This window comes from Balaenoptera acutorostrata, chromosome 11 (genome assembly GCF_949987535.1).
Source record: "Balaenoptera acutorostrata chromosome 11, mBalAcu1.1, whole genome shotgun sequence".
Classification (NCBI taxonomy): domain Eukaryota; kingdom Metazoa; phylum Chordata; class Mammalia; order Artiodactyla; family Balaenopteridae; genus Balaenoptera; species Balaenoptera acutorostrata.
The window spans coordinates 1,869,447-1,894,456 of NC_080074.1; the positions used below are offsets into that span (position 1 = coordinate 1,869,447).

General features: G+C 60.8%; 1 protein-coding gene across 3 annotated transcripts in view; it reads right to left on the reverse strand.

Moving 5' to 3' along the window:
• TAFA5 (TAFA chemokine like family member 5) overlaps positions 1-25,010 on the reverse strand; it is a 209,781-nt gene that overhangs the window by 131,754 nt on the left and 53,017 nt on the right. Inside the window, exon 1 of one of the 3 annotated variants that reach the window (XM_057555874.1) lies at positions 2,985-3,205. The exons of the other annotated variants lie outside the window; for them this stretch is intronic. Coding sequence (XP_057411857.1) covers positions 2,985-3,075 — 91 coding nt within the window. The 5' untranslated portion in view covers positions 3,076-3,205. Of the gene's footprint in view, positions 1-2,984; positions 3,206-25,010 lie in introns of those variants that run through there. 3 annotated transcript variants of the gene reach the window in all.

The following is a 25,010-nucleotide window of genomic DNA, read 5'->3' on the forward strand; positions in this document are numbered from 1 at the left end:
TCCCCTCTGCCCTCTCCCAGTGCACCACCACGCCGATGCTCTGCCCCCAAACCCGATTAAGAGGCTATTTGAAATCCGGTTCCCCAGACTGCACCCCACCCCCCCGCCACCTTGACTGTAGTTCACAAGCACAGGGCATGTCAGGCTGCATCCAGAAGCAAAAGACGGCTCTGGCTTTCCAGAGGAGGGTCAGGGTGTCCCGAGCGGCGAGCAGGAGAAGGAGCTACCCTGGTCCCAGAGCTCCCACACCCCACGCCGTGGCCGTGGCCATGACCGGGGCCTTTCTCACCAGCCCTCCAGCCGCCCAGGCCAGGCCCGGCCCGATGCGGCGGGCAGGATGCTCTCACAAAGACCGGCCCAGCCAAGGCTGCAACTAGGGACCACAATACGCCTCTCTCTCATCCACAGCCCTATTCATCTTCACCAACACTGGGAGACAGACTGGCCAGAGGGGGACGGATTAGCCATGGGGTGACCCGCATCTCCGCACAAAAGGCAAAGTGTGGATAAACGGCTCCCTGGGTCCCTCATTCTTCACCTCTGAAAAAACCTGATTCAGGGAAATGGCTATTTAAACAGCACTTTCCCACTCATCCACAGACAACAAGTCACAATTGTCCGTCCGCCCGCCTCGCTCCCTCCCTCCCTCCCTCCCTCCTGCTGGCCAGCACACCACTGGAAGGAAGTGGCCTGGAACCTGCAGCCTCCAGCCGGGAAGGGCCTGTGTCTCCGCTGCATCCAGGGTGGGCCGCCACCCTCCCAGCGCCTGCCCGGGGCTCCTGACCCCAAAGGGCGGGAAGGGCAGCTCAGAGAGGACAGGGATGACCTTTCAGAGGGATGGGGCAAAGGGCACTCCATCCCAGAAAGCAAGTACATGACGTTGCAGGGTGGACCCCATCCCGGGAAGCAAGGACGTGACGTTGCAGGGTGGACCCCATCCCGGGAAGCAAGGACGTGACGTTGCAGGGTGGACCCCATCCCGGGAAGCAAGGACGTGACATTTCAGGGTGGACAAACGGCACTTCCAAGAATCCCAGAGGGCTGTGCATACACTCAAACTTCCCCTGAGCACCTCCAGAACGCGTATCTGCTCCTGGCCCCATGCCCCACCTTCCTGTCTCCACACCGTCTTCAAGAACATGGATAAGCCTCTGGCCCCTCCAGAGTAAACGTTGAGGTTTCGGTGCAGGGCTCTCCAGTAACCCATCCACAGAAAACACCACCCGCTCAGAGCAAGCCTAGTCTCTAAAACACCGACCCGCCCCACACCCAGATTCTTCGAATCCAAGAGATAAACACTCTTTTCTCTTCAACAAAACGTTCGTCTTGACCTTAAGACGCCGGGCCTCAGGAGGACGGCAGTGCCCTGTAAAGACAGCAGGACCTGTCAGCTCCCAGCAGGCAAGCAGAAGGGAACGGCCCAGCCCCAGGCTATCAGAGCTTCACTCTCTTACGAAGGCAGCTTTAAAATCATGGAAGATCCCCCTCATCACAGGAACTCCCACAGAGCCAGGCCCTTTCGACCTTAGCAGCAGTGAAAACAGGAGTCCCCCTTTCAAAATGAATTCCCCCCGAGAGGAAAGATCAGTGGGAGGGAAGGGTGAGGGACAGTGGCCCAAGAAGGCCCAGCTGTGCAGGGACCCCCGGCCACTTGGCAGAGGACACAGCCAAGATCAGCCCTTGGGAGGCCTTCCAGCCCCGGGGGACCACCCACCCCCAGCAGAACTGCCCTCTCCTGAAGCAAGTCAGCAAGCCGGTCGGTGGTGGACGGCTGGCCTCCAGCTCAGCGGAAACTCACCAGGCCCTCTCAGGGCAGGCCAGGCCTGCAGCAGCCCCTGGGACAGTCCCCTCTCCCTTCAGGGCCTTGACTCAAAATCAAGGGAAGGAAAAGGACACCAAGCCAACGGAGCAGGTGACGGACCAAGGCTGGCCTCCTACACCTACCTGCTTCCCCAGGAAGCCAGAGGCAGTTCATTAACTAGTCAGGGAAGCAGCTGAATGTTGCAAGCCCTTCCTTTGTAAGAGCCCCGAGCTAATGAGGATCTGCCCACACTACGGGCCACACCAGCTCTGAGCTCAGCTGGTGTTCCCTGACGGCCAGGGGCAGCACTAGGCAGCGCTGGGGGCGAGGTGCCTGCGGGCAAGGGCACTGCTAGCTGCAGGCAGGCAGTGGGTGCTGCCTGGGCCGTGAGTGCCTAGGTCGGCTGTTCCACAAAGGCCAGCCAGGCTGAGCCCACAGTGCACCAGGGTAGCCCTCCTCCAGGAGAGCTGGCCTTAGAGCCAGGAGGTTTCCAGGAGTGCCCTGGGTACTCGGGCACCCACCGACCACGACCATACCAGCCCGTGTACTCCTGCCCTGGAACCCTGGTGCAGGGCTACCCCTCCCACAGATTCCTCCAGCTACACGGGTCCCACTATCAACTTGCACGACTCAACCAAGTCCCAAGAACGGGATCCTAAAGAGAGCCCCGCTCTCAAGCAGGCACCGGGAGGACAGGGGGGCCGGACTTGGTGCGGGGCCAGGCGCTCTGGCTGTCAAGTCCCTGCTCCCAGAGGCCGCGGGTCCTGGACTCGTCCGGAAGGCGGCGGGGAGAGCGGGATGCGGGCGCGCAGGCCTCGCCCTGGACTCCAGGCGCCCGGGCCCCGAGTCAGGCACGCCAGCGTGGAGCGCGGGTGCCACCTACCGAAGGCCCGTGGAGAGCGGCCGGGCGCCGCTGCCAACGAGCCGTGCGGGGCAGGGGACGGCACAGCAGCCCGGGAACGGGCCGGAGCCCCGGCGGCGCGAGAGCCACCGAGGCCGCCGCGCCAAAACCCCGCCGCGCGCCACCTCGGACCCCCGATGTGAGCGGAGCGGCGGCATCCGCGCCGGCCGGGCGCCGGGCAGGGTCCGTGCCGGCCGCCCGGGCCCCGCAGTAGCGCCAGGCTGACCGGGCCGAGAGCGGCGGCGGAACGTGCTGGAAGCCAGGCGCGCGGGGGACAATTACCTTCTTTCAGGAACTGCGCGTGGATCACCAGGACGAGGAAGCAGCAGAGCGCGGCCCCCGCGAGTGCCCAGAGCGCCTTCAAGAGCTGCATCGCGGAGTGCCCACTCGGCCGACGCCCCCCTAGTCGAGCAGCGAAGGTCCAGGCGCCGCATCAGCGCCCCGCTGGGTGCAGCCGCCGCGGCCGCCCGCTCGCGCCCTCCATCCGCGCCAACGCCGCGCTCCGCCGCGACTGGAGGCGCCGCTCCGGGAGCCGGGCTGTGTCTTTTTGGGCAGGGGGAGGGGAGCGGGCGGGGGCGCGGGGAGGGGGCGGGCGGGGCGGGGAGGTTAGCACCGAGGCTCTGGCCGCGGCGGCCGCCCGGCCACCATCGCGGGCTGCGGGGCGCCGGGGGCCCGGGCGCGGGGGGACGGCCGCCGCGGCCCCATGAATCAGCCCCGCCGTCGCCCCCGGAGCCGCGCCGCCGGCAGGGCCCGGACGGCGGGCCGCAGATTGCGCAACGGCCCGGCCGCTGGCCGCCTGTCGCCTCCCGCCGCTGCCCGGCGTCGCCTTCCTCTCTAAAGCCGCCGCCGCCGCGCTCGCTCCGGCCCGGGGCTCAGGGGGCCGCGCCGCCGCCTCGGAAAACCGGGCGCGGGGCCAGGGCTGCGCGCAGGGCGCGGGGCCGCCGCACCATCGCCGCCGCCGGGGCCCGCGCGGCCGGGCCCAGCCCGCAGGGAGAGAACTTGCGCGGCCCGGTCGCCCTCGGACGGTGCCGGCCTCCGCGCTCCGGGAGCTCGCGCCTCCGCCGCGGTGGCCGGTTGAGACCGGGCCGGCGCTCCCGCGGACCGCCCGCCCGGCTGGCGTAGCCGGGGGCCGGGGCCGAGGCCGGGACCGGTGGCGCCCGCGCCGACAGGTGGGGCCGGCAAGAATGCGCGCCTCGCCCACGGGATGCCGCCGCTCCGGCCCTCGGCGCGTGCCCACTGCCCGCTCAGCTCGGCCCTTCTGGGGAGGCGGCGGGAAGGGCAGCGCGGCGCTCGGACTCCGGCCCGCGCCCGCCGCCCTCTGCGCTCCGCCCGGCCCGCCGAGCCGCCGATGCGTACTGGGCCGCGGAGGGGACCCGGGGGACCCCCGCCGCCCTGCAGCGCCCCCGCCTGGCGCGCCGGCGGGTCAGGCGAGGCCGGTCCGGCCGAAAACCGCGGGTCGGGCTCCACCTAGGCGCGCAGGGGCCTCACTGCAGAGGCGGCCGCGGCGGGGGCCGGAGCGGGTATCGCGCGGCCTCCGGTGCGCCCAGCCCCCCGCGCCCTACGGCCCCAGGAGGCAGGGGAACCCGGCCCAGGCGTCGCCACTGCCCGGGACTGACCCGCGGGGGCTTCTGAACAAAACGGCACCTCGGCCTGGAAACCCGCTCGCTCCACATGCCGGCCCTAGTCTGTGCCATCCTCCAGGCCCGCGGCCGCCCCGCGTGCGTGGGCGCAGTCAGTGCCCGGGGCGGCTCCCCGTGCAACAGCGGGCCCCTTCCTGGCCCGGCCTCCTCCGGCCTCTGGGAAGGGCCGGTATTCGCTTGCAGCCGACTTTCCTCACCATCCCTGAGCCCCAGAGCTGGGGCATCTGGGTCCTGTTTAGAGTCGCCCCAGAGGCCAGTACCTAGGCCTCAAGGCAGTGTTTTCCTGCATTGAATTTCCAATTCAATTCCAAATGCCCAGCAAAGAGCTTTGTCTGGGGGTGAGGGTGGGAGCCTCGGGGTGAACCTAACCCCACCGTGTGGGGTGGGTGGAGGACAAGGACAGGACGGGACCCACCCTCAGAGGGTCCTGGTGAGCGTCAGGCCGGGAGAGCAGGCCCAGGGGTGCACATGAAAGCTGCTTCCTTCCTGCACAGACATTTCCGTGCCAGGAAGGGAAAGAGGCCGGTCCTGGGAGGGCTCCTAGAGGTCAGACAGGTCAAGGCCCTCCTTGTACACCTGGGGACACTGACACCAAGTCCTCCAGGACCAGTTCCAAGCTCGCCTGGCCTGAGGTGCTGTGCCAGCCCCAGCTCAGAGGGGAGGCCACCCCAGGAGCAATCCCACGCTCCGGCTGCGTCAAGTCCGCGAGACGGGAACGCCGGGTCTCAGACCCCGCCTGGAGAAGGGGCCGTAGCCTCAGACAGGCCGAGCAGCTCAGGCCCTGCCCTGGTGGGGGGCTCTCTCCCCTTGCACAGCCCCTCAGAGCCCCATGTCCTGTAACAGCCTCACCCTGGTCCTTGGCCTTCACCCCCAGCCACTTTGTAGGAAACCCCACCTGCAGCAGCCCCTGAAGAGCCGCCCTTCCTGACGCAACAGAGCCTGACCTCCACCAAGGTCACTGGCGTTCAGCCCTCACCTGGTGCAGAGCTCTCCTCCTCAGAAGGCTTAAGGGTCACCCAGTGCTTATGACACACGCACACCCAGGACCCCAAAGGGGCCTCAAGCAGGAAACAAGGCCAGCCTCTGACATCCACTGGGCCCTGATCCGGTGCCTACGACTTGAAATTTTGAAAATTTAAAGTATTCTAAATTCCCCAGGGGAACTTTTACAAACAAACTAACCATTTGGAGGAGCCTTCTAGAAAGGGAATTAAGAAAAGAAAGTTTGTAAGGAGAAACGTGGTGTAGATTTATTTTCAACAAGTGCAGCAGGAGGTGCTGTGCTGTGGGGACCCGAGCGTCCTCCTCCGGCTCTGAGACCTTCTGCAAGGAAACGTGTGTGGCATAGCTTGTGCCCTTAGAAGAGGTAACAGGTGACAACCGGGGGGCCCCGTGGCCGGTGCCCACAGGAGTGGGTTAGCCATGCACACCATGGAGGCCCACGGTGCCGCTGGGAAGTGAGTTTAAGATGGCAGAGTGAGTACCGCACATACCTCGGGAGGGGATACCCAGGGTCTGATTAGAGAGATGCTTAAAAAAAATAATAAAGCCATAATGGTGTCGGGAATCAAAATGAGGACAATCTGCAGGCCAGGAAGGGTGGGGAGTCTTGGGGCCAGTTGCTGGAGAGAAGAGGAGGGGCTGCAGCCAGAGATGTTGGAAGGAGGTCCAGGTCCTCCAGCATCAGCACCTGTGACTCCAGAGGGGAGGCAATGCCTCCAAGAGGTACAGGCCAGGTGCTCACGGGGGCATCGTGGAGACAGCTGCTGTCAGGCAGGTTTAGCTGAGGCCAGAGCCAGAAGAATGCTGTCCAAAAAGGGAGGGGTCCTCTGCCTGGGGACAGTCCCCAGAGGGCTGGAGGTAAGGACCAGATGGGGCAAATGTGCCTTTTGTTTAATGTGTCTTTAACTGAAGGTTGACACTCCCTTCAAGTGAGCATGCAGGCTCACAAGAGTTTAGGTGTAACTGTGATTTTGTCACTACCAGAAATTGCAGGAATCTTCATATCACATTACAGCTCTTGCAGACAGCTTGAAATATCACCCTGACTTCAAATTATGGTTGTCCCACCGCCAGACATTTTTATGTAATGTTTTAATAAAGAAGCAAACATATTACTATATCAAAATAGGTTTCCCAACATTTGAAATTACATTTCGATATAATTGGTTTCCTTAGTAATCTTATATATTTTTATGGTGTTCTGAGAAATGTTTCACAGGCCTCACCAGATTGCCAAAAAGGCCTCTGGCACAAACAAGGCCTGGAGTCTCCTGGTCTCCTGAGAAAGTGAGAGCAGGAGAGAGACAGAGCAGGGCAGAGTGGAGATCTTTGGCTATCCACAGCAAGCAGGGACAGAGGTCAGAGGCAGGGACGGAGGTCAGAGGCAGGACCGTCCCCCAGGGGGGAGGTGGACAAATATCCCCAGGTTATAGCCAGCCGGCATCAGGGTAGCCTGGGACCTTGCTTCTCCACCAGCTCCCCTGCTTCTTCCAGGGATGCCCATCTGTCCATACACCCTGCCTGTTCCCAGAGAACCTACGGTCAACTCTCCTGGTTAAGCAAGAAGCCTGCTGCTACCCAGGACAAGGGTGACTCACACTGACCAGTGCCTGTACTCACATCAACCTTCAGTCCTGTACAGAGAGGACCTGGCAGGCAGGGCCACCAGGTGTTTACAGGAAGAGAAGGAAGACCCAGGACAGGTATACTCTAACACTTAACCCTTAGGAGGCAGAAATCAGTAATGACTCAGGGAAAAGTAAAGTAATAATAATAATTCGAAATAACATCTTTCTCAAAGAAATTTGAGAGAATGTGGCACCAGTAAAAAAAAATAAGGTACCATGAAAAAAAAAGGGAAACAGGAGAACAAGAAGAAAGTCTTGGGAATCAACAGGACTAACCGATTTTAGGCTCCAGGGGATGCCCTGAGGAGTAAAATGGGCATGACTGGAAACAGGGGTGTGTGGAAAGTAAAGGACACTTCCCAGGCAGAGAGCACATGGAGAGAGAGATGGGAAGGTTGGTAAAAATTGAAACATGCAGGGCATATCCTGGGTGTTGAACTTTCACTTATAGAAATTCTAAAGGAGGAGGAAAAATGCAACACAGAGGAGAAAACTCAGACAACTGAACACACATACTCGGATTGCAGCCCCCAGACTCAGAGTAGGTTGAACAGACAGACCGAGACCCAAGAAATGCAAGAAACTCTGAGAAGCTGGCAGAATAAAAAGAACCAATATGGTGTGTTTTGTGAAGTCAGAAACAGATAGAGATGCCAGGGCTTCCATTAGCAACACGGCTTCTAGAAGACACTGGAGCAGGTCACTGGGTGCTAAAGGGAAAAGTTTCAGCATCTGGAATTTTATACCCAGCTAGACTGCCAACACAGTTTCCCATTTAAGGGCACACAAGAGTTCAGTTGACTGGCCATGCACCCGAGACAAAAGTTGACCTGGAGTGACACTCCAGCAGAGAAAGGAATCAAGGAATCAGATGTGGGAATATGGGATAAAAGAAAATCTAGCATCTTTGACTCTTCAGAAATGAAATAAGCTGTAAAGAATGTGCTTAAAAACACATTAGGCCCTCACACTTGGAAGAATCTTCCACCGGTAAAACCTTCACTGTAAAATGTTATATCTCTTTCTTCATAGTTCTGGTCACAAATCCAGTATCTTTGCTGAACAATATTTATGGAGTAGTATTGTAAATGCCATTGATTTCTTTATAAGTTTTTAAATCCACAGGTAGACAAAGCGCAGAAAAGTGTTTATAGTAGAAAGATAAATATACATTCTTAAACCTTGATTTTTTTTTTAATTATGTGGAACAAAGGAAGGTATGGTGTTGAAGAAGGCCTTCTGCTTTCTTCCGGCTCAGAGTGAGGGGTGCTGAGGCCCTGACCAGGCTGATCAGAGGTGGTGGGTCAAGGAATAAACATTTAAGTCAGCACTTACAGCCACAACACTGGGTAAAAATAAATAAATAAAATTTACAGTAGGAAGGACCAGATGATGAACAGTTTTGTCTCTGGGGAAAAGGTCAGGGTGTGGGGAAGACAGAGGCAGAATCTTGCTTTTCATTTTGAACCCTCATTTGTTATTTGATTTTTTTTCTAACATGCGTCATTTAAGCTCTGTGATTTGAGAAAGCCTAGTATCATAAAAATACTGTAAATAAATTGTGTTTTGTCAATATAATGTAATAGTCTGCACTTGTTGAAGAGAATGAGGCAGTGATATTTATCTAGAAAGATAAAGATACAAACAAAATTAAGACTGCCACAGCTATGTTTTTAAATAAGTGTCACATTCTAACAACCAAAGGCCACGACAGCAGAAGGGGTGGGAGTGTTGGCCTTGGCTGATAGGGAGAAGTCACCCAAGTGGAAGAGAATCAGTGGAGTGTCCCAGGATGGGGGGGGGACCAGGAAGATGCAGCAGGTGGGGACCCAGCTGGCAGGCTTAGGGGCCAGGGGACTTGAGTCTAGGGTTCTCAGAGAGGACCGATTTGCTGGTGAGCATGCCAGACAAGGAAACCGCAGCCTCATGGAGGCCTCAGGCACAGGAAGCCACAAGGGGGAGGAGATGGGGATCCAGACCTGGGGCAAATCCAGTGCAGCCTTGGGGGCTGCAGATGCCCTGGGAAAGACCAGAACACTGGGCCGTAGCTCTGCCTCTTCCTGGGTACGGGCGAGGAGAACAGGCCTGGAGGGCAGCCCCCAGAGCTGCGGGCCTCACCCTCACTGGGATCAAAGCAAGGGCCGTGGGGGCGGCTGGAAAGTGACCCACCAGCATTTTACATGGATGAGCCTGCATGTGCAGGTCACTTTAGAGGACCTGGCCCCCCGTCAGCAAGAATAATTAATTAATGTGACAAGTAAGCAGGGCCTGACACTGGGAAACACAGAGGAGAGGTTCCCTGGGAGCTGCAGACACGCACCCGGGACAGGAGGGCTGGGCCAGCCTGCTCAAAAGGAAACCCTGAGCTTGATTGCCTCCCCACCATGGTCCTAGTGTCCTTGGAAGGTTCCAGCTTCACCCCCAGACAAGCCATCCCAGAGGCCACAAAACAGAAGGGCACCCAGACCACACTGTGATGCTCAAATTGCATGGTTACCTGAATTGGCCAAGAGCCCATAGAAGGGGCAAGGGGTGAAATGGGGAAGGTTAGCAAGGATAGGGCAGGCGGAGGAAGGGCCACTCTCGGGAATTCCAGGCTCGGCCATCGTGCTGCCGAATCCACAGGCCTCTGTGCTCACGGCTGAACCACAGCAAAGCTCAAATGGGACCAGGGTGGGTGTCCTAAAGAGAAGAGGCCATCGGCTCACCAGGGAGGATGCAGGGAGGCCGCTCAGGTCACCGATAATCCAGACGAGCGGGGATCCCATGGGGGAGTCACTGGGAAGTGGTCAGACACGGGCAGTGGTTTAGAGACGGTTACGGAAAGATCCACAGGAGGCCTGGATACCGGAGAGCAGACGTGTGAGGGGCTGGCTGTCGGGACCGGGTGGAGTCTTTGGTTTCAGACAAGCTCAGTTTGGGGCCAACTATAGGAATCTAAGGGGAGATGGGAGTGGGCAGATGGCAGGGTCTGGAATTGATGGAGGAGACCTGGGGGGGGGGTGGGGACAACGTGAGGTCCTCCGTATGGGGACTTTTGAGGCTGAGACACCAGATGACATCTCTTGGGTCCAGAGGGGGTCGGTTGAGAAAAGATCTGGGGTGGGTTCCAGGAGGTGCCAGGGAGGGAGGGGAGACCTCAGCAGAGGGCTCACCGAGCAGGGGGTCTACGAGGAAAGGACGCCCCCCTGGCCACCCCGGCGGGTGCTGGCAGCTCCAGGCCACTCTCCCAGCACCTGAGAATTGACAGGACAGCCAGCTCTGTCATCCTGCAGCCCGGTCTGAGCCCACCTCCTGGAGCTCTAGATCCTGGGTGGAAGCCGGGTCCATGTGTGCCCGAGGCGGGGTCTTGCTTGTGTCGCGCTTGTGCCCCCCCGGTGACTGTAGGCCCCCATCACCCACAGGCATCACTTCAGGCATCGGGCTGGGCCAGGCCCTGCGGTTGCCAGGAACGCCTAGGACTGCAAGTCCCCACAATCCTCTGAGCAGACGTCTGTGCATCCACGGAGCTCGGCCACAGGCCCGCTGATCTCCCACGACGACCCCTCCCTGAGTAGCTGCCCCGCCCTGAGTCCTCACCACGTCCCCGGACTGCGCTAAGTGCTGTGCACACAGCAGCAAGGGTCCCCATCCCACAGGTGGGAAAGCTGAGCGCTGAGGGCAGGGCTGTCTGTTATCAGTGCCCACTTAGTTATGCACCCGGGGGTCAAGCGGGGATGGACCCCACGCCCAGGCTGCGTCTCCTTCAGGCTGACTGGGGGTTCAGGATACACAGAGCCACCCCTAGCCCATCCCCGAGAGCAGGCGGGTGGGTCCCCAGCACTGCCGCACGGTTGAAGGAGATCAGAGAGGGCGATGGGGCCAGGGGAAGGGGTCCAACCAGCAGCCAGCTGCGGCCTGAGGTTGAGAAAAGGGCTAGGGCTCTGGCTGGGAGGGCCACAGCCCCAGGCCCAACTCAGCCCTGGCCGGCGGTGTGACTGCTGGCCAGCTGTTAGCCCCTGTGTCCCTCGATCCTTCATGAGAGCTCAGGACTTGGACCGGAGCTAATCAGGCAGCGGGCACTGCACAGAGGTGGCCCCCAGTAACGTCTTCTTCCCTCCGTTCCCTCTGCACGCGTGGAAGGGGCAGGGAGGTCTGGGGGCGGGGCTCCTCGTGTGGCAGCCCTAGCAAGACATGCCAGGCAGCCCTTGTCCGGAGTCACCCCCAGAACGGACTCTTTGAGCTCAAGTTTTGATTCTGTGTAAAGAGTACAGGGCAGATTCCCTGGCAGGGCTCACTCCGCCATTAGCCCTTTGCACCCAGCGCTGGGGTCGGGGGAGTGAGTTCCAGACCGTCTCTCTCTCCGCTCTCTGGAGCAGAAGGAGGGAGCAGGGCAGACACCCGGGAGGAGATGGAGGATGCGGTGGACGGGAAGGCCGCTAGTGGAGGGAGGGGGACCGGGACGCTGAGGCTGGGGCTGGGGGCAGGCGTGCGGGTCAGATTCTCTCGCCATCAGCAGAGCTTCAGGACGTCTGAGGCCAGAGGGAGGGTCAGCCTCAGACGCAGACAGACCCGCACGGCAGGGAGCGTTTGCTCTTTCGCTCTCACTTCTCCTGGGGGCCACTCCAGCACCCCCAGAAAAGAAAGGTGATGATCTCAGCAAAACCCACCAGCCGGTGCCGAACCGCCCTGCCTGGCACTCACAGCTGCCCATGCTGAGCCCTCGTCTCCCTGCTCTGGGACCACCTTGCCGGTTTCTGGAGCTCGCCCTCCGGCCAGGTTCAGGCAGGAACCACGTGCTGAACCCGCCTCCTGGCACCCCGTCCCCGCCCACACCCCGACAGCCATGGCCCCGGCCTCCAAGCGAGCAGGGCTGCGTCTGGGAGCTTTGCGCCCTGAGGCCCTCGCCCGCCCAGAGGGTGTGACGCCCGGCTGAGGACTGAGTGAGGGGTGGGGAAGGGGAGCGAGGGCTTCATGGAGGAGCACACATGCCGCCCCAGGCCGGCCTCCCGGGGGCCGGCGGCTCGCCCTCACCTGGCCGGCTCGCCTGCTCCGCCAGCCCACCTGTGCGGCAGCACCTGTGCAGCTCTCTGCCCCAACCGCGGCTGCCCTGCCCTCCCCTGTGAAATCAAGCGGTAAATCACACGCTCGCACTTGAGGTGAACTTGATACCTCCCATTCGCTCAGAGTGTCTCCTAAGGAGCCTGGGAGGGAACCACTGCCCGCGGTGGGCTCCTGGTGCCCCCAGTCCCTGAAACAGCTGTGTACACGCTGCCCTCCTGCGGGCCTCAGGGGCAGCGAAGGGCAGGATGCGTGCAGCCGGCTCATATCACCCAAGTGACGGTTCACCTGCCCCTCTGCGAAGCAAACATGGAGATTCTGGTGTTGTTTGAAAACAATGATTTCCTGTTGAAGAGTCCTTGAGGAAATATAGTCAAATTCAAGATGTCCCAACCTTAAATCTGAAAGTCACGTCCTCAGAATATGCCCAGAGCAGGTTGCAGGCGTAGAACAAAGCCCTTCACACGTGACTCAGAGCAGCTTCTTTGTAGCAAAACCTTCGAGACAACAGGAGCCCCTTCCTACGGGGCAGGGTGATGGCTGCCGCCGAACCACGGGGGGAACACCGCGGGGCAGAGGGAAAGGAAGGAACTAGACCCACTGTGTCAACAAGCATGAGCCCCCAGACCACTGCGGTGAGCAGAAGAGCAGGCAGGGCGGCCCCTGGGCACGAGCACCGGGCTGTGATCACGGCTGGAGCCCTGCCCTGCACTGCTCGTCACAGGTGGTCCTCACAGTGACCTCCTGAGGCAGAGGCTCCCACTTGCTTCTGAGGAAATGGAGGCTCAGGGAGTGCAGGGTCTGCCTAGAGTCAGGCAAGGAAGGGCTGGGCTAGGGCTGGGTCCACCTTCCAGTCCTCGCTACCCAAAGAGGCTATACCATTCTCAGAGCTACTTCATCTCTTCACCCATCCATCATCCATCTGTACATCCATCAGTCCACCATCCATCATCCATCTCTTTATCCACTCATGATCCCTCCACCTGTCCTCCCACCCATCCATCCATCCATCCATCCATCCATCCACACATCTATCCATCTTTCCTTCTATCTACCCATTTGTACATCCATCCATCCATCCACACATGTATTCATCTGTCTATCCATCCACCCATCCATGATTCATTATCCATCCATCCATCCTTCATTCATTATCCATCCATCCATCCATCCATCCATCCATCATCCATCCATCCATCTGTCCACCCATTCATCCATCCACCTATCCATCTTTCCTTCTATCTACCCAACCGTACATCCATCCATCCATCATCTATTCATCCATCTGTACATCCATCATACATCTATTCATCCATCCATCCATCTACCCGTCCACCCATCCATCCATCTATATATCTTTCCATCCTTCTATCCACCCAGCTGTACATCCATCCATCCCCTACCTATGCCTAGCTCTGGTCCAGGCAAGGAGCATTCAGGAGGGAAAAAGACCCAGACCCATTCTCCTAAGCCTGTGCCTGGAGGGAATGGACGTTGCTCCTGGGCAATCCCAGCTCCATGAGGCACATGCTGTGATTGGGGCCAACAGGGGCTTCCTGACGGCTGAACAGGGGGCTGGGTGGGTGGCAAGATGGAGGTCTAACGTGGCAGAGGACTTCCCAAAGCTAAGACCTGAGAATAATGAGCCTTCTATGCAGACATTGCAAGGCCTCCATCTGAGGGAGAAAAATGCCAGATTCTGCTCGAAGCAGGCAAGGAAAGCCAGGTTGAGCCAAGCAGAGCCAGAAACGGTGAAAGACTGGCGCCCCAGCCTTTTGAACATTTCTGTAAATGCCGCTAGGATTGAGCATCTTGTGCTTTTCAAGCTAGAACCGGAGGCTTCCCCACAGCTGCTGTTGTAATAGGAACCGGATCTGGGGACATCTGTGTTTCCTGTTCTACCATCCACATCTGGGAGAGCTCGCCTGTCCCCCACGCCGGCACCCGAGGAGGGCCACGCCCGCTGTGTGATCTCGGGCCCCAAGCCCCTGCCCAGCGCTTGGCCTTGAGTGGGCCCTCACATGTTCCCAGGCCCACCCCAAGCCTGAGGCTGTGGGCCCTCCAGGGGCTCCAGCCAGCCTCCCAGCCGCCCCTGACCATGGCCAGCGTCCCCCAGAGAAGCTCCAGGCTGGCAGGTTCTGGTTCTTGCTCCACCCCCATCTTGCCACCGCAGGCCCCAACCCCTGTCTTCCGTCCTGCCCCGGCCACTAGGAGGCAGGTGGCATTGTACGGACACTAGCCAGACCACACGTGACGACGGAACTCTGACCCCCAGCCCACCCTACAGCTATCAGCCCAGACGCTCAGCATGTGGGCAGTGACCCCGCCAGCTTCCCTTGTTTCTTTCCCTGATCCCAAAGTAGGACCACCCGGGAGGAGCCAAACATGCCCTTAACGAGTCACAGGGACGCCCCGCTCTGGTCGGCGGCCCAGCCTCCCCAGGCCCAGCCTCTGCCAGGCACCTGGAACCCGGCCTCCGTTCTCCGGTACAGCTGCCGCCCCGGCCCCCCGCCATGCCCTGGTCTCTGGGTAACAGTCTCTGCTTATTCTCCTGTGGGCAGCCTTCCTCTGCTTGCACCAGGGCAGAGCCCAGCTGCCCACAGCGGGGACTTGAGACCACCCTCCCCCCACCATTCACTGCCCCCTGTCCCGACTCCCGAATCCCGTCCTCACAGCTATTCTCTGCGCTCACTCCCAAACACCACCTGCAGGCCCGGCCTCGTCTCGGGCTGCTTTGGGGAGCCCAGGCCGAGGCACCCTTGCCATCCAGGGCACCCCTTCTAAAGAGAACAGCTGGGGAACAGTCTGCGCCGCCCTCCCAGAGTGGCTGGGCTCAGGAGGGACAGTCCTAGGGAAGGAGCCCGACGTGGTCCTGGGGGCACTGCCCTAGACAGGTGGGTGGGAGAGCAGCCTTCGCTCACGGCAGGGCAGGCAGGACGCCACCCAGCAGCTCCCCCTGGGGCTCCTGATCTCAGCCTCCCGGACCTGCAGAAGCTGTCCATCCAGGAGCCGATACTCCCGCAACCCTGCTCGGTGAGCTGGAAGCAAGACCAAATGCGCCGTGACCACTGCTCCTTGGAGGGCGGCCACTCCTGCTGTGGGTGAGGCCCGCTCCAGTAGTGGGGGCAAGAGGTGGAGGGAGCTGGGCATCCCTCACCCCCGGGAGCAGCTCCTTCCGGGCACGCGCTGACCCGCCAGGGCAGCAAGAGCTCCTCACCTGAGCAGAGGTGCAGACTGCCTCCGGGCACCAGACCTCCCAGCAGGAGACGCTGGGAGCATCACCGCCCACCGTCCTGCATCCAGGGACTCAGACGTCTGGGCCAGCTTCTCCCTTCCCCTCAAGAGCTCGGTGCTCACCCCCACCCAAGCTGCTGGCGAGGCCAGACAGACCGTTCAAGACTCAGGACACTATCCCTTTGTCCTTCCAGCCTAAATGCCCAAGGCCATTCCCTCTGGAGAAATGCACAAATGAGCCCCGGGGCGAGGATCGGCCACTGGTCTGCAGGAATCCTCACGGGGTCCACACAAAGGCCCGGCTGAGAATCCGAGAAGGAGGTGGCAGCTGGCACTGTTTGCTAAATGTCAGAGAAAGGGCTGAAGGTCAGGGGCTGTGGCTTGGCTGCAGGGGAGCAGGAGGCCAGATCCAGCCCAGCATCGGGCCTGGAGGTGGGCATGGAGCTGGGCATGGAGCTGTCCCAGGTGCTGGCCTGGGGTCCACCCAGGGCCCCACCCCCAGCACCACTCCCTATACAGAGGGGCCCCCGGGTCAGGGGAGGAAGAGAAAGGCAGCATCCGCCCTCGGGCGTGGCCCCGGTGGGTTTGGGGAATTCTGCAAATCTTGCGAGAGACCCCTCTCCCTGTGGAGAAGGGATCAGGCCCTGTGCTGACCCCCAGTGACCAGACACACGCCTGCTGGGGAAGGACCGGAAATAGGGGCACCATGGCCCTCGAGGCTCTGACCTGGGGTTCCCCATCCAGGATGCAGGCCACCCCTCCTCGGGTGTGATGCCCGCCCTTCGGGGGAGGCCAGGCTTCCCTCTGAGATGTGGCCACCCCACCAGAGGCACGGGCCACCCTGTGGGGTCCACAGTGCTGCTGGGGAGTATCCCACGCACCCCGCTTTCCAGAAGGGGACTTGGGAGTGAGGATTTGGGGATATTAACAGTAGTGGCAGCGGGAGCGACTTGCTGACCTTTACTGGGCGCTTCCTGTGTGCCCGGAGCTGATCCGGTCCCTGCCTCGGCCCTAAGAGGTAGTTACTATCACTAAGCCCTGATGAAAAGAAACGGAGGCTGTGCAGGGCGGGACCCCCAGAGGCCATTCCCTGAAGCCCAGCCTGAGGCCCTCCCGGGCCCCCAGCAGGAACGCTGGGCCTTGATGTCACCCTCCCCACCTCGGTAATAGCAAAAGTCCATCATCTCGGCCCGGACAGCCTGCAAGCTACTGACAGGAGTGAATAAGAAAGTGGGTGTAAACTTTTTATAAAGTGTCAAGTTTATAAACCGACAAAGCTCACATGTTCTCATCCATGGCCCCCAGTCCCCGGAGGCCATGGCCGGGTGCCCAGGAGCCCAGAGGGGCAGCACATCAGCAGAGCAGCGGCGGAGGCCCAGCGGAGAGCCCTCCGGTGCGGACACCGGGACCTCTTCACACAGCGGAAAGCACACCTGAGACCCGAGGTGGGCCTTGAAAACTGCGGTCATGAACCAGAACAAGGCCATAAATGACAACGTGGGTGCCCTTGAGGGCCTGGGCAGACAAAGCACCGAGAGTTCGGGTGCATTTTTCACCTAAATGCAGTAGACACCCACCCACTGCTGCCCGCTGGGTGCTGACACCAGCAGCCCCAGCTCACTTCCGGATCAGCCTCAAGGCCCACAGAGCAGAGAGAAGATTCCCGCATCCGGCCTCGGGGCCACAGAGATCCAGCCGGCTGTCTGACCACAGGGAGCCAGGGGTGGAAGCTGCCAGAAGGGAAGGGCTCCGCTCTCCGAGTGTTGTGTCGTTCCCGCCTTTAAAAGGGGACGGATGCTCTGAGCGCCCGTGGCGGGTGCGCCCGGCCAGGCACCGAGGGGCACAAACAGCCCGTAGAAGCACAGAGCAGGAGCAGGCGGACCCTCGTGACCCGGTCAGGCCGGCAGCCCTGGGACCACGCCGGCAGGACGGCTTTCCTGATGCGACAGGCGGGCGAGGTGTCCCCTGTCATCATCACACGCGCTCCTCCCATCCCCGGGACCCCAGGACCCCACACCTGACGGCCGCTCCAAGCTTGAGAAGCAGGGCCCTGCGATGGCCATGCCCACAGGAGCCCAGTGTTCCCCACAACACGGACCTTCCCCTGGGGACGCAGGGGCAGACACAGCATGGAATCTGTGCACCCAGGAACCACTGGGAACGGCCAGCTGCCAGCACGGCTTCCACGGCCACCTCGGGTCTCAGGTGTGCTTTCTGCTGCCTGATGAGGGCCTGGTGTCCATGCCAGGCTCCGGCTCTCCCCTAGGCCTCCGCCCCCGCTCTGCTGATGCGCCCGCCCCTCTGGGCTCCGGGGCACCTGGCCGTGGCCTCCGGGGACTGGGGGCTGTGGGTGAGAACACAGGTGCTTCGTCGGGGTCCCGACGGGTCAGATGCTGAGAAGCCGGCCTGGCACCAGCCCAGAGGCTCAGGGCGACACGGACCCAGGAAGCGACGGGGTCAGGATTACAGACATGGCTTCCTGCTGAGACGATGGGGACGCCCCTCCCACGGGGACACAGTGCCTGCATCCTGACTGCAAAGGCACTGTGGCCTGGAAGCCTCAGCGTCCCAGGAAAGAAGACGGTGGCCATCGGATGCTGCCCAGACGCTGCTCTGCGAGGCTGAGACGCTGCGTACCTCCTGAAGCCCCGAGGCACTGTGCCCCCTCCAGCCAGCCCCCTCCTCGGGACCTCGCTTCTGTCACCCCCAGGGGTGACACCGCACCCACACACACATCCACAGCCCTGCTCACGCCGGGCCCTCGCCTGGACCCCGCCCGGGGCTCCTTACTCCTCCTGAAGGCTCAGCTCAGACCAGCCCCGGTTCCCTGGACAAGTCAGCCTTCCCCAAGTTGTCGGCCCCAGAAGACCCATCTGTGGTCTGCGGGGGACACAGCAAGAGGCCCTGAGGACCTGGGAGGGAGAAGAGGACATCGCCTTCCTTGGGCCCCCACTCCGGGCACGGCTCCATCCTGCCACAGAAACGGGGGCAGACACCACAAGGCCATGGGAAGGCCACGGTCAGGAGGGGCTGGGGGGAGGGGTCGCAGAGGCTCTGAGGGCCGGTCACCCGCTCGCCCGGGGGCTATCAGGACAACCCTCCTCAAAGCCTCCCCGGCAGCCCTCCATCCTCATCGGCTTCAGAGCAGACCCGCTGCTGGGGGCCCACGTCGGGTAACAGAGTGCCCGCTGCCCTGGTTAGCCAGGCTGCGGGACAAACAGCACAGATAGAGGCTGAAGCAGCAGACCTTCATTTCTCACAGCTCTGGAGACAGGATGTCCAAGATCCAGGCACTGCTGGCCTCCGTTACTGGAGACAGTTCTCTTCCTGGGTCTCCTGCGGCTACAGATGGCCGTCTTCTTTCTCCCTTAGTCCCCCTATGGGGGCCCCACTTTGTGACCTAATCACCTCCCAGCGCCATCACACTGGGGGTTAGGGCTGCAGCCTATGAATTTGGGGACATGATTCAGTCCATATACAACACCTGCTAATTGTATACTCAGCACTGAGCATCTATTCACACGCCCTCCCTTGGAGCCCTGGTGGCCGCGAGTGGATGCCTGCAGGTGGACCACGTTTCACAAGGCATTCAGGGTCTCTCTGGGCCTCCTGAGCGGCCAGGCCCTCCAAGTGCACCTGCTCACACCTCGGTCGTCAGTGTCCAGTCCGCATGCCCGCTGGGGCTCGCCTGCCTGCAGCTCCTGGATCCCATCTCCAGGTTCCTGTCTCCCAGTGGCTGCATGCTGACCACGCTCAGGACACATGTCCTGGTCGGCCACACGGATTAAGACACACAGGAACCAAGAGACTTCTCCCCAGCCGCCACGGCTCCCAAAGGGTACCCTCAAACTGGCCCTGGCAGGACTGCAGCAAAAACCCATATGGGCCCTGACTCCACCTGATAACTTCATTATTGGCTTTGAGGCTGCGTCCCTGTAAGTAATCGGCTGCTTGAAGATGCAGATGATCCCAGCTCCAGCACCCCGAGAGATGCAATGGCTATTAACTCACATGATGTCAGCTCCGGAGACGGACGCCTTCAAACGGAGATTTAATTTGTCTGGGTGGAAAATGCGCGACTTTAAGAAACACCCAGGGCAAGTAGCAAATGAGTGCGTGCTGCGGAGAAGCAGACGACGATTTGCCAGCTCCCAGCAAAGTGAACATAAGCTCACATTACAATGCAGCCACAGAAAGCGAACACGCAATAATGACCATATTGGGATGGCAGGAAGGTGGCGCGAGGCGAGAATGAACTGGCGCCGGCCCGGCCACCGTCCATCTGGGCGTCCCCGTCGCCTTCCCCGTCCCCCAGGAGCTTGTGCTGATCCTTCCGATGGGTAGGGGGCCCTCCCTCCGCCCTCTGTCCCGGGCAGGTTAGAGGAGGGGCACCTCTGCTGGGGGCGTGGGGGGCGACTCTCCCATTCGGGTGCCACGGGCCAGATGGGGTGGCATAAACCACAGACACTAATTGTCTCCCAGTCGTAGAGGCTAGAATCTGAGATCCAGGTGTCTCAGGGCTGGTTTCTCCCAAGGCCTCTCTCCTGGGCTGTAGACGCCGTCCTCTCCCTGTGTCCTCACGTGGTCATCCCTGTGTGTGAGTCTGTGTCCTAATCTCCTCTAATAAGGACACCAGTCCTGTGGGACTGAGGTCATCCCTGTGACCTCCTTTTACCTTAATCGCCTCTGTAAAGACCCGTCTCCAACTGAGGTGCTGGGGGATTAGGGCTTCCACGCATGAGTCTGGGGGACAGAGTCAGCCCAAGACACACCTCCCATGTCATTTCTGCTGTCGTCACCTGGCCCGGACCCCACACCTGGGCGCTCGCCCTGGTCCCTGTGACCGTGGGTGCAGGTGCCACACCGGCTCTGCATGTGCTGTCTCCCTCCGTCCGAGGACCGGTTCACTGTGTCATCCTCTGCTTTTCCCCAGGACAGAGCAGGGAGTGCGTCCACGACCCTGTGAGCCGGTGTCTCATGCTCAGTGGAAGGAAGCCTCTCCCAGACCCGCTCCCCCAGGACAGGGGGGACCGACGGCTCCCGCTGAGCCCGCTGGGCCTCCCTAACTCCGTCCCAGTTTTCTGGTCCCCGTGGCCTTCCTCAGGCCCATGAGGGAGCCCCTCCATCCCCAGGACTCGCTCCAGGAAGGCGCTGGCCGTGCTCAGAGCTCCCCTAGTGCCCACGGGCGGGAAAGGTCGCTCTGCAAGGTCACGGTGAGGATTCAACAGGAGGATGTGGGTCCAGGCCTGGCCTCCCCGCTGACTGTTCCCCCGTAAGGCAGGTGCGCAGGACAGAGCGGGGTCAGGAGGTGCCCAGGCAGAGTCCTCAGAATGGCGCTCCCCAGGGGGACAGTCAGAACAGGCTCTGGGCCAGCTCCGCCCTCACCGGGTAAAAGTCCTCCAGATAAACTCTGGGCCCCACTTCCCAGGGCCCACGTGGGATGCACAGGGACGACCCAGGGGGCCAGCGCCACACGACAGCCCCCCACAGACACTCCCCTCTACCCTTCTGCTGCCGACAGCATGCGCAGAATTCCCCATGGCCACCTCCAGAGGGAGACACTCCTAACGGGTTTTGGCTGTTTTATGAGATTTTAAGTCACAACTTGAGTCTGGGACCCCAGGTTCCTCCCGAGGCATCAGGGGTCTCTCTCACACCAGTCTCCCCATCTAGAGACTCTCAGAATGGGGACGTTACAGCAAACACGCACCAGCCTTTTTGTCCAGAGGATCTGGTTCTCAAAGAAGCCCCAGGCTCCAGGCATGCAGGGTTCCTTCCAGTACCCCACACCCTGCACCCCGCGCCCTGCAGGCTGGCCCGGGAGCTCCCCGGCTTGTCTGCACTGCTCAGCCCTTCCCCCATGCCTACAGAGCACCTGATGGCTGCAGCGGCTGGGGGGGGACAGAGCTGATCCGGTCGCCGAGGAAAGAGCTCGTGATCTAACAGGGGGCACGGCAGGGCCCAAGGCACCGTCCAGCATCAGGGCTTAGGGAAGAGATGGCAGGTGCCATGGGGTGCGACGAGGGGCTGACCCCACACAGCTGGCAGAGGGCGAGCAGGGGAGGAGGGGCAGGAGATGGAGACGCCCCCCCCGGGGGGGGGGGGCTGCTGGCACTGCATCCTTTTAGCACGTTCTGGGGAGCAAGCAGGCATAATAGGAGCCCAGAAACTGCCTGTGAGCAACCAGCCATGGGGCCAAAGGGGGTACCGGGCCCCCGGCCCACGCTGCCCTCACCCCCAGGCCCCCATCAACAGAGAGGGATGACCACGGCCTTCGCAGCAAAGACCCCCCTACTTCAAAGCTGGGACCCTCAGACTCAGACGCTGTCTGCCTGGCACCAGGAGAGGTCTCCGGCAGCACAGACTGATATTGTGGTCCAGGGCCAGCTGTGAGGTCCAGGGGAGGCCGTGGCTGCACCCCCATTAGCCGCACGTGCCTGGGCTGGCCGCTCAGAAGGGAGACCCACATGCCAGGTTTGGAAGCTAACCGGTGTCTGGGCCGCAGGAAGCTGGGTGCGTCCTTTTAGGGCCTGTGGCTGCTTCCGGGCAGTGACCAGCACCCAGAGGTGGGATGTGGGCAGAGGACAGAGGCTGAGAACCAGCTGCCCGAGATGCTTCCTGTCAGATCCTAACGCGAGGCCCCTGCGGCTGCACACAGAGCCGGGACCAGCAAGGGGCCCGGCTGCAGCCCGACCAGGAGAGGGCAGGTGCCCCCGTGCCCCTGTGGCTCTTCTCACCGGGGGTCCACCCCCACCGGGAGCACCTCCGAGGGACCTGCGTCCCTGTCCACCCGCCGGACTCTGCACCCTCCCTGGCCATCTGAGGGAGCAGCACCCAGGGGTCCAGGGTCACAGCCCCATCACACCCGCTGGGGATCCAGCCCTGTGGTCCCCGCATGCCCTGCTGCCCTGGCCCCTCTCAGGATTCCCAGCTTTCCGCTCACAAACCAAAGGTGTCCCAGCATGGGCCTGCCTGGGACGCGTCCCTCCCCGGATGAATACAGATGGCAGAGGCCGATTTAAATAAATCTATTAATTATCCGCAGCTTAGCATGTGTGTGTATGTGTGCAAGCTGCAGCTCCTAAATAATGTAATTTTGGAAGCCTCAGCATCTATTACATTTAATTACTTCTCCCTGTGGTACGCGGGATCGAGACGCGAGACGCACAGATAGCCACGCTGCCCCACCAAACCCCAGGGGGCTGCTCCGTGGGAGGGGCTGGCCGGCTCCCCCCAACCTCCATGCAGCCCAGGGACGGGGGGCTGGGGAGCACGTCCTCCGAGGGACCCCACCTCTTCCCCCAGGCCCCTTGAAGCTCCCCCACTGGCCAAGATAGACTCATTTCCTCTGCCCGAGACTTCCCTCTGTGCCACTCCCAGGTTCCCATGGGTGGTCCCCTAGGTCACCCTTTCTAAACTACCAACACATCTGATTGCCCCGAGGAACAGCCTTCAGAGATTGAGGTCTTAGCCAGGACACGAGTCCCAGGCAGCGGGACACCCAGCTTGGAGAGCTCTCGGGCAAGGAGCGTGGAGGTCCGGTCTGGGGGTGGGGGAGGCGTCTCAGACCAGCCCCACTGGCCGTCCAGAGGCCTCGGTCTGGGTGGACGCTGCTCCTGGAGAGATGGACATCACCCCGGGCCCTCAGCCTTGGGCCCTCAGGCAGGTCTCCTGAAGCCCCAACCCCTGCCTCCTCAGCTACGGGGGAGGGGCTCAGACAAGGTGCCCCCAGCAAAGGTCACCCCTCCTCAAAGCCCTTTGGAGAGGGGGTCACCTGGCTGCAGGAGGCCTCAGTCCACTGGGTGCCCACAGCCTGGGGGTGCTCCAGGGCCCCCGGGCACTTCCGGGGTTAACTATTCCCTTCTGCCTGTCTCCTTTCCTCCCTCCGTCCTTCTGAAGACACAGATGCCCTCGAACTTCCGCTGCATGAAGGTAAATATGCGAGACAACGCCATGGGGGTGAGCTAGAGGTGATGCCCCCTGCCTCGGAGCAATACCCCAAGGCCCCAGAAGGAGAGGGTCTGGGCCCCTGGCACTGCTGGAGCAGAAGGGGCTGCTCTGACCTCACAGCAGGGGTGAACCACCTATGCAGGCGGGATGAGAAGGGGCAGGTGCCCAGGAAGCCAGCCACACCGCAGGGCCACGAACAGTACTGACCCCACAGTCACCCCGTGCCACCAGCCTGCATTCCACCCTCAGACACTCACAGAGGCCCCACCCCGCCCGCCATGTGCCAGGCACCACGCCCTGGGCCGTGCCCAGGAGTCAGCAGTGAGTGGAAGGCGACAGGCTGCCCAAGGGCTCGGGTCCCACGACGGGGGGTCCCCCATCCCCTCCCGCTCCCTCTGATGCTGGCGGCTACCTGAGCGTCCCCCTGCCTCCACCCCCGCTGACCCTGAGTCCTGGCCTCGACTGCCACGTGGCCCCCCTGGGGCCCACTCCCCAACAGCACTGTCCAGCAGCCTCCTCGGACACAGAGGCGCCACCCCTGAGAGGCGGCAGGGCCACCGGTGGATGACACGCATGCCCGCAGCGTCTCCGCAGAGCCCATCCCGGAAACTCTGACATCTGGGGACAGATGTACCCACCTCTTTGTGAAAATGAACACCTGCCGGAGGGGTTTCTAGGTGTGAAGGGGATCCCAGCATTTAATAATTCTTAAATCATACCCCAAACACCTGGGAAAGTTTGAAATAACAATAATGTGGAGGTCTAATCTGTTAAGACAATAGCTTTTAATATTCATTTGTTACTGGCAATAAATGGCCATAATAATTTGATGATTAAGCCGCTGTGACCTTCACTGAACCTTAACAATTCTCATTTGCATTCTCATGAAAATGACAGTTTCAGTCTCATTCTTTGAATTCCGTAATACTCTCCTTCCCAGAATTTCCAAAGCCTCCCTAAAGAGTAATTAACTCATGTGATTAAAAATGTAATACGTAGGAACATTTTTAACTTAGGAAGGTACCAGGTTAAAAGTTTTAATATGCACTGTATTCATCATAAATCATTTTGATTAAAAAAAAAAACCCTCCCAGAACGAGAAGTAAATGGGAAAGCTTCATTGTCAATGTTGGATTACGATAATTTCTTTCCTATCCTAATTTTTATTAATGGAAAAAGTGATGAACTAAACTAACTCGTCAAACTTCTGCCCCTTCAAAGACGTAGCCCAGGCTCCCGGGCACCTTCCTCAGAGACGAGACCTGGCGGGCGGCCCTTTCAGAATATCTGGAAGATGAGCCTCTTCCCGACTCTTCAGAGGTCCCTCCCAGCCCCCCGGGGGTACCTCTGAGCAGCCCCCTGAGGATAAGGACCAGCTCTGGGGCACCAAACAAGGGGAGCACACTGCGTGCCGCATATTGGGGCTATTTCCCCATCCCCCCTAACGGTCACATTCGGAGGACAGCAGCCTGGAGAACATGACCGTCCCCACCTGGCAGGAAAGGAACCGGGAGCCGGGCAGGTTACGTGTGTCCACCTACAGGCACTGCCACCTGCTAAGCGCCAAGCTCTTGGCCAGGTGCCATGACCCTGAGATGCCTCTGATCAAGGATGCCTGAGCAGAGAAGGATGCACTGTGGTCCAGGCCATTCCCCTCGGGGTCTCCTCTCCCCGTCTGCCTGACTACTGTCCCCCCCCCGACACACCTGCAGCCTGGCGGCCTCCACCCAGAGCGGCTCTGGGCATCTCTCCTGTCCCAGCACAGGGCCTGGCAGACTGGGTTCTCGGGGATGTTAAGTGAACGCGTGAATGAG